The sequence below is a fragment of the Anomaloglossus baeobatrachus genome, chromosome 4 (assembly GCF_048569485.1).
Source record: "Anomaloglossus baeobatrachus isolate aAnoBae1 chromosome 4, aAnoBae1.hap1, whole genome shotgun sequence".
Lineage (NCBI taxonomy): Eukaryota > Metazoa > Chordata > Amphibia > Anura > Aromobatidae > Anomaloglossus > Anomaloglossus baeobatrachus.
Window position 1 is genome coordinate 619,676,865 of NC_134356.1, and position 9,380 is coordinate 619,686,244.

Below are 9,380 nucleotides of genomic sequence, written 5' to 3' on the forward strand. Positions count from 1 at the left end.
TGGCCAAAATAACCGTAGATGACGCAGTGTACGCCTCTGGTGCACACAGGAGCGGGAGCGCTGCCTGTGCCCATACAGTGACCATCACATATCGGATTTGTACGGTCCATCCTCATTTCCTCCGCGGCAGACGCGACGTCCATCACCGAGTTGCGTCACAGCCCTCATCCTCCCCGACTGCCGCGCCTTTCCAGACCACGCCCACTTACCTTTTAAATCACCACGCCCTTTTCCATAATACTTTGATTCGATTGGCTGCTACATCTTTGATTTCTCTCTTCTGACCAATCGCTGGTGGGCGTGTTGTGGGAGGAGCCAGCACTACATATAACACGCTCGGAGCCGCCCTCTATAGGTTCTTTTTGGTTGATCTCTCGTGCCGAAAGGGCTTGTGACTGCTCCTAGGTTCCCGGCCGCGTCTTCATCCGCGCATCATGGCTCTTCCGCAGGTTTTCTTTGACGTCTGTGCGGACGGTCAGCCCCTTGGCCGCATTGTTATAGAGGTAATGATAAAGCTGCGGGTTTTTTTTTTTCTCCGTTTCTCATGCACTGGTTAGTCGTTGACAATGGGCGGGTCACGTGGTTCTAAATTTAATGCAGTTTGTGCTTTAGACCTTGTCGGTGTGTATTGGAATGTTGTCGGGGGGGCTTTGTAATCGCACAGATTGTTGGGTGTCGGCCGATCTGGCAGGAAATGAATGCATTGGTCACTGTGCATGCGGTCTCTGCAGTGATGGCGGGGCTGGCATTCTATTACGTCTGTCCGCGGCATTTCCCGGGTAGGAGCGGCGGCGCAGGAAGCTCCTGGAGGAAGGGGGCGGGGTCTGTTACAGTTGGTCCCGCCTTTACTTGTCGGTGGGCGGGGCCGGGGAAAGAATCCATTTTGGGGCAGCGCGCTGTATAAGATGTCTGCTTCCCCCGCTGTAGCGCCCTGACTGCGGCTGCTGCCGCCATTTTCCTGAGTGCAGGGATCAGTGGGGCTGGGCGCAGGCTCCCCTGTGTGATATACCTGCCTCTGTACGGAGATGTCGCCCAGACGTGTGCATTTGAGCGACATTTTGCACATACGTGAAATGCAATGATCAGTCATCCTGGCGGGCATAGTATGGCGCACGGGCGGGGCATCTGCTGCACTGTGACCTTGAGTGGCGGCTCTGCAGCACATGTGATGGTTAATGCTGCTGATATGACGCCTTGTACATAACGTGCTGGTGCAGGACTACAACTCCCAGCATCAGGATAGTATTTAGGCCATCATGGTAGTACCTGCCATTGGGTCTGGGGTGACCTACTGTTACCAAGAGGCTGCAGCTCCCAGCATGCTCTGCTGTCCCCATGCATGCTGGGAGTTGTAGTTCTGCAGCACATGAGATGCTTCCCTGCAGTCCTGAAATTAATGTTATCCAGCTCTCCTCACTATAGAGCGGGCAGTGACTGGGACGTGCCCTTAGGGTGGTAGAGGCAGGCGGCTGCCACTGACGTGCCTGAGCTCGCACCCCGCCATCTTGTATGGTGTCCTACAGCCTGAGGCATCTGCCTCATGTCAGCCGTAGCAGACCCTCCCTCATTAGTCGCTCTTCATGTTTGGTTTTTTTTTTTTTTTCCTGACTTTTCTTTTTTGTGTTGCAGTTGAGATCAGATGTCGTCCCAAAGACAGCAGGTAAGAGTCATACTGTATCCTGCGTGTTATCCACAGGCCCGTACAGAGGCACCGGTGTACTGTGGCCTGCATAGTATCCACTGGCCCATTAGTATTGTATCCACAGGCCAGTACAGAGGCACCGGTGTACTGTGGCCTGCATAGTATCCACTGGCCCATTAGTATTGTATCCACAGGCCAGTACAGAGGCACCGGTGTACTGTGGCCTGCATAGTATCCACTGGCCCATTAGTATTGTATCCACTGGCCCGTACAGAGGCATCAGTGGCCTGCATAGTATCCACTGGCCCATTAGTATTGTATCCACTGGCCAGTACAGAGGCACCGGTGTACTGTGGCCTGCATAGTATCCACTGGCCCATTAGTATTGTATCCACAGGCCTGTACAGAGGCATCGGTGTACTGTGGCCTGCATAGTATCCACTGGCCCATTAGTATTGTATCCACTGGCCTGTACAGAGGCATCGGTGTACTGTGGCCTGCATAGTATCCACTGGCCCATTAGTATTGTATCCACAGGCCCGTACAGAGGCATCGGTGTACTGTAGCCACTGGCCCATTAGTATTGTATCCACAGGCCCGTACAGAGGCATCGGTGTACTGTAGCCACTGGCCCATTAGTATTGTATCCACAGGCCCGTACAGAGGCATCGGTGTACTGTAGCCTGCATAGTAGCTGCTGGCCCATTAGTACTGTATCCACAGGCTATCCACAAACCCATACAGAGGGCCAATTAGTACAGTATACATGGGCCTGAATATCTATGGGTCACTTTAATGTTTGTCGCTTGCAATTTGAGTTTTTAGACATTCTGGCTCTTCCAGCCTCCGCTCACTATGGGCATATACTGGACTTAGAGGTTTCAGCAGCTGAGGCCACTAACCTCAGTCATTAAATGGCGCTCACTGATGGATTCACTGTTAAGTCAGTATCCAAACACCCCACCCCCCCCCATTCACACTGATCCAAGGGTTGTTTCTCACATCTGGCTTTTCACCAGATCGGAGCACTCCAGTACAGTGTGATACAGTACAATGGCAGTGCAGCAACTTCCGGTCACATGACAGCATGTGGCTGGAGCTTTTTGCGCTGCCATTGTACTGTATTACATTGTACTGGAGTGCGCTGGATCCGGCAACAAGCCAGATGTGTGAAATGGTTCAATGTGATCAGTCCCAGGAAGCCCTCTGTAAGATCTTGTTCTGGTGGTCTCCATACTGACCCCTCTGCCAGTGATCAGTTCCCTTCCCTGTATTTATGGTCCTGTTGCTGTGAAGAATGTAATCTACTTCTGACTGAAAAATCCCCTTCAACTCCAGTTCCCTTTAGGCCTCTTGCACAGGTCAGGTCCTCTGTGCCCTTCCTCTCACCAGTATTTATAAGCCTTCAGCTTGTGGACATTTTAATCACGCCTACAGGGTTTGCGGTAATGTGGTGAGGCCACCAGGGACCCAACTAGCCTACCGTCTGGTGTGGTCCCCTTAACTTTAAAGTGCTTTGAAAGTTTAATGTGGTGCTGAGATCATACAGCCGGTGCCTATGTGCTGCCCATGTTGTGCCTTCGGCCGCGTTCATCAGCAGTATTTTGCCGCAAAACCAGATCTGTTATAAATGCGTTTCAGTGCCATTCATTTACAATGGATTCGTGGTGACATGCGGTTGTGTCCCATGTCTCTGCATCTTGCCGTGGTTCCATTGTAAATGAATGGAGCTGAAATGCATTGACAGATCTGGTTTTGCAGCAAAATACTGCTGATGTGAGCGAGGACTAAAACACATCACTTCAGGAGAACTTCCAGTACAATGTCTGCCAGCTCCTTCATAGAACATCATGGGCACCAACTACAGAGAACCTGCTGTCACAAGATAAACCTGTACTTGAGGGACAGAAGTCCTGGCGTTTCTACAATGTATGAAGTTATTTTCATATGTGCCTTAGGCCCGTTTCACACCAGTGAAAAAAAGATGTTTTTCACTGGCGTGTAAAACATGCACATGTCCCTGCGTGTGCCATGAACCACGGCACACGTGGGTTGTCTAAGTGCAATCTGGGCTCCGTTCCCCGTAATTGCACTTAGAAATAACTCACCTGCGCCCGCTCTCCGTGGTGCTGAATCCTCCCGCACTGCAGCATCCGGTCGGCGCTGACCCCTGCAGCAGCTGCTTCCAGGTCGGCTGTGTCGCTCATCATTAATATGCGCGACAGTAATCAGCCGGCTTAGAAGCAGCAGGGAGGACGGGCTGCAGAGAGCGCGGCTGAAGCCGGGTGAGTAAAAATGTTAATTATTTTAAATGCACGTTGTTTTCTGGCACATGTTTCACAGACCACACCACTGCGTGGTCCGTGGAACATCAGTGATGCCAGAAAAAAATGGACATGTCTCCGTGCGGCAATCACGCACACACGGGTACGCTGCACGGAGACACGTGCAGTGACAAATCACTGACGTGTGAGCAGACCCATTCATTATAATGGCTCTGCGTATGACAGTGATTCTGGTACGTTTCAAAAAAAAGCACAAACGTACCAGAATCACTGACGTGTGAAAGGGGCCTAATCTGGTAAAGGCTGTCAGCTCTTGTTCCACCTGCTGCTGCCAGATTATTCTGTAAAGTGGGCTTATGGGGGCAGGGTCTTGGAAGTGCTCTGGGTGTGTCTGAGCACTCCCCTGCACCTCTGCCCCATTGTGCCTCTGACAGTTCAGACTAATCGGGCAGGCACATGGGTCATATCCTTCCACATGTCACAGGGTCACACTGACCATAGTGCAACTCTGCCAGTAGGTGGCAGTAAAGAGCAGCTTTCCCTCCCCACACATACACATCTGTATACATGTAACCATGATTCCTGGGCAGTGCAGCATTTGTTTAGGACTGGGTATTGGCTTTTTAAAACAGTTCTTTCTTGCAATCTTGGCATCTAGGGGTAATTCTAAATCATTGAAAGGAACCAATGTGCCTGAATGTGGTCCTGTACCTATAGCTGACATCAGCTCCCCCTAGTGGTGGCTGCCTGTAACAAGGATCTAGACATTTCAAAGGAACCAAAAGATTCATTCTGCATGGAGAACTGAACAGACTGATGTTTAGCAGTGAGATTCAGGAGAATAGTGCCCATTTTATATTTCCTATAGAGGGGTTGTCCAGTATAAAGTCACTGACTGCAGACTTGTGACTCCTCACATCACATACTATGCAGGCTCTAGCCCCATTATTAGATGGGTGCTGCCTCTATTGCACTGGGTGAGGCTGTGCCCATCTGCTCTGGTTCTGGCTGCAGGCTGCATACTTGCTGCCATGTGACTGCAGTTCCCAGGTCTGCACAGTGCATGTAATGAGGCGTCTCATACTGACACAAGGACTGGCGACTTGCTAATTTACACCAGAGAACCTCTTTAATCCTGATCTCTCAGATGTTCAAGCCTATTAGTGACTTGAAGGATATCTTTTGTATAAAAGCACATATAAAGATGGCTGTCAGTCAGATAAGACTGCCCACTGGACTGAATCTCAGAAAAGGCTGAGTATTGATCATAGGTTATGCTGTGACATGATCTATGGCTTTCATGGTGACGGGTTCCCTTTACACTTGTCAGTGGCTTGAGCTTTGTCCTCATTCCTTGTCTGGAGATAACATCACTGTATGGTTTGGCCCTGATCCATCTTTCTGTATTAGTGATGCACATATGCTGACTCTTTACTGTAAAGGCCCAGTCACACACGACTTACCAGTGATCCTGCAAACTATGCGACCTGATGGGGATCGCTGGTGAGATGTCAGTCAGACCTTACCAACGATGCAGAAACGATACAGGTCGCAGCAGCGACCTGTAGAACTATCTCAGCAGTCACTGTGACCCTATTAGTGTCAAACACAGCGATGGGTCCTGCCCAGCAGGACATGGCCATTTTCGTCAAAGGCGTGGACCATTCGGCAATGACTAGAGATCTCAAAGCAGGGGCCTGATTGCTGGTAGATGTCACGCATGACGAGATCACTACTGCATCACAGAAACCGTGACCCAGCAGCAATCTTATGTGATTGTACCTTAAGTGGCACAAAGCAGTTAAGTCACACATTGCCCCCAGCCACAGACCCTTTATACACTTAACTTGCAAAGGAGTTGTGCTGGGAAGCCATAAAACTGACCCAAAAATTGCTAGTGCATGACTTTGTCCCTGCCTCAGATCTCATCTTCTCATGTCATCTGCTTTTTCTTTAGAAAACTTCTTGCAGTTGGCCACTGGCGAGAAAGGCTTTGGCTACAAGGGATCCTGCTTCCATAGGATCATCCCATCCTTTATGTGCCAGGTATGTATCACATCTTCTGTATTTCAAAGCCAGAGTGCTGCCGATGTACATTTGTGGCACCACTTTAATTTCAACATGTCTATCATGTAGAGGTTACATGCTGCTCATTGGTTGTATTCATAGAACTGGGGGGGGTTTGAGTGGTTGAGCATGTGCAGCAATGGTCACACATGCTCACTTGTGCTCCATCCACAAGACTACAGTGCTCCCACTTAAAGTGCACAATCACCAGGATTTTGCTATATAACCTAGTGCCAGTATAGCACTGGCTTTATCAGGCTGCTTCTATACATGCCTAGATCCGCTGTGACGTTGGCGGGGTAGCTCAAGAAATTGCAATATTTTTTTTGCCAAAAATCTCAAATCTCAAATTTATAATAAGTACAGTTGAATTTTTAGACTGTAGTGCACATTTAGTGCTGGCTTTTTGTTTTTTCTTCATTGAATTGGTCGGTGGCTGACCCCCACCTTGCTATGCACCCCAACTTGGGATGTATTCCACCTGTCTAGATTTTGGCGGTTGGTGACTGTTCACATTCAGTCATCAGGCCCTGTCCATAGGCTTTTTACTTCATGCAGCATTTGCTTGGACCTGTCCCACCCACAGCCATGACTCAGTCATGGGTACGGGATTGAAATAGACCAGGTGAGTGCTGCTAAGAGCCGTTCTAATATTACATATGTGAGGCCGTTTGGCACATTTTATAAAAATATTTTAGTGTAGGACTGCCCCAATAGAGATTTGCTGTGTTGGTTGGTGGGGTAGCTCAAGAAATTGAGCCTAAAATCTCAAATTTGTAATTAGTTGGAATTTTTAGTGCTATAGTGCACATTTAGTGCTAGCTTTTTGTTTTTTTTTCTTCTATACATGCCTGTAGTGGTCAGCTTGTATGTATATAATTGGCATGATGGCACTGGCTTTAGGTTATATAGGAAGATCCTGGTGATTGGGCTCCAATCTCCTAATTGGTCTCTAACGCTATCCTCCCACAGACCTTAGCTGCTGCAGATCTCCTTGAAAAAGTTTAGAGAGCCACATTTTGACACTTGAACCTACATCCACAGCTTCAGTTGACATGCTTTCCTTTCAATCTCAAGCCATCATAACTTGTTGGATCTTGTGCAAGCCTTGATAGATCCACTAGGGTCTTCTCCATTTTCATGATTGTATCAAGCCATTGGGTTGCCTGCCTTCCTCTTTAATTTGATTCTTCTAATATACTGACTATGTACATCTCCAGTTATTCTCCGATGTGGCTTGGTGGTCTTGCTAAGAGTGACATGTCTGGCTTGAGTTCTGCCAAGAGTTGACATGCTAGGGATTCCAAACCCACCCCCTTGTCAGTTTACTCCTGTAGCATGGTTTTTAATAGTCACTGAAGCCTAAATGTCCTTCCTGGACCACTTCATCCTTGTCCAATGATCAGAAGGGGGTTGCAGCTTTAGTGGTGACCTTATGTATTTTGACAAGAACCTCATTAAATACACTTACCTCCTGTAGGGAGGAGACTTCACTCATCACAATGGCACTGGTGGAAAGTCTATCTATGGGACAAAGTTTGCCGATGAGAACTTCACCCTGAAGCACACCGGACCTGGTATCATGTCTATGGCAAATGCCGGCCCTAACACAAATGGCTCCCAGTTCTTTATCTGCACTGCTAAAACGGAGTGGTAAGTTTCTTCACTGCATAGTGATCTGGTCATTCATCATTCCTGGTAGACCCAAGAGCCAAGTGGCTTTGATATTTTGACTTATCTTTCTGTATTAAATCTTATAGCCACCCTAGTGTCTTACCCTAAATAACAGTGGTACAAGGGACAAATGGTGCAATACAAGTGTATTATGTCTAAACCTGGGTTCCTCCTTTAGGCTGGATGGAAAGCACGTGGTATTCGGCAAAGTGATTGAAGGCTATGACACCGTCAAGAAAATGGAGTCATGTGGCCACAGCAGCGGAAAGACAACCAAGAAGGTCACCATTGCCAACTGTGGTCGTCTTTAAGGAACTCCTCATCCCCGGTCTTACATCACAAGCATTCCTTACTCCTTTGACTGCTTCGGATTCATTCGGTTATAACGAGGCTTTGTGGACTGCTGGAGCGTAACATTTCACACTGTATCTTATTTTATTTTTTTTGTTCATTTTCCATTAGTTCTGTGATCTGCAGAACACAATCAGATTAAATAAAAAAAAACAAATTGGTCATGTGACTTTATTGTTGGGTGGGGGGGTGTAATTTGGGCCCAGTGACTGCATTGCGTGATTGCTTTTCTCAGGACGTTCCCCAGCTGTTAGTGGCTTACACAGATATTCTGCACTTGTCTCTGAAGTCTTGGTGTCTGACCGCAGCTGTTCAGGTTTATACAGACAGGCTTTAGTTATATGGGTCTGCAAGTATGTGGACAATGCCGGATATAGTCTTTATTGCACAAGTAGAGAACAACCGTATTACCCGTCCTGCTGACTGTACCCAATACAGAGCTTTAATCAGTATGAGGTGAGCCTTTAGGAACAGTACAGAAGGGGCCTAACAGACATTTAGTTCACTGGAAACTCCTTATTTAACGCCTCAACCACAGGCAGTAATGTATACATCAGTGTTAATCCCTGCGGGCTGCTGATTTATACAGCTGATGTGTGCCTGCTAGGCACAAGCAGAATCACTATCTGCCCATGCATTTTAACCCCTTAACTGGCGCAGTCAGGATGTGACAGCACCATAATAACAGTGATGGGAGTAGATCTGTAATCACAGACCGATGCCAGAAGTGATGTGATCATGTGGGTCGAGTGGTTGTCATGGTAGCACATGACCCTGTGCTGACTCTTATGCTCACATGACTCAGGTCCTGTAAAACGCCAATAAATGTTACAAGAGATGATTTCTCAGTCCGAGCAGTGCTGCTCTGATCGGGATAAAAGTGAGCAATCAGACTACTGATTACTAGGTCCCTTAGAGGACTAATCAACTAGTTTAAATAAACAGTTGATCACCTTTCACCCCCCCCCCATTGAAAATGAGTTTAAAAAATATACATCCCCATGAACAGTGAGGTATGTGTAGCATGTTAGTATGTCTACGTGGGACTAGCTCCCGTGCTCATTAGCATCACAAAAGGTCTTTAAAAATACTTTTTTTTTTTTTCTTTTCTAAAGATCTCTATACAACAGCTAGTGGTTCTGGGTGCACAGGTTGCAACTGGTTCCCTTTTTAAAGTAGACCAAAAGTTCCAGCCATTCTTCAATCACTTAAAGCAGCCACTGGAAAAATGGACATTTTTAAAGGGAACCAATCAGGATTTTTGTATATAAGCTAAAGCCAGTGCTATTCTGGCACTCAGGCTGATTCTCTGCATACCATTAGTGGTCAGTTCAGATGTTTAGGTTCTGAAATCCAAGAAA

At 47.5% G+C, this 9,380-nt stretch overlaps 1 protein-coding gene across 1 annotated transcript; it reads left to right on the forward strand.

The window, feature by feature from the left end:
• The first annotated feature begins 353 nt into the window (after positions 1-353).
• On the forward strand, positions 354-8,181 carry LOC142304169 (peptidyl-prolyl cis-trans isomerase-like). The gene is made up of 5 exons (XM_075346272.1): positions 354-503; positions 1,630-1,660; positions 5,885-5,973; positions 7,475-7,647; positions 7,847-8,181. The coding sequence occupies exons 1-5, from the start codon at positions 435-437 to the stop codon at positions 7,977-7,979; spliced, it is 495 nt and encodes a 164-aa protein (XP_075202387.1). The 5' UTR covers positions 354-434; the 3' UTR covers positions 7,980-8,181.
• Positions 8,182-9,380: the final 1,199 nt, after the last annotated feature.

What these genes read in the sequence shown, in the direction of transcription:
- LOC142304169 (XM_075346272.1), top strand. Translation starts at nt 435, where the DNA reads ATGGCTCTTCCGCAGGTTTTCTTTGACGTCTGTGCGGACGGTCAGCCC. An exon ending in TGTCGTCCCAAAGACAGCAG is followed by an intron (nt 1,661 to 5,884) that starts GTAAGAGTCATA and finishes CTTTTTCTTTAG; the next exon opens with AAAACTTCTTGCAGTTGGCC. An exon ending in TCCCATCCTTTATGTGCCAG is followed by an intron (nt 5,974 to 7,474) that starts GTATGTATCACA and finishes TACCTCCTGTAG; the next exon opens with GGAGGAGACTTCACTCATCA.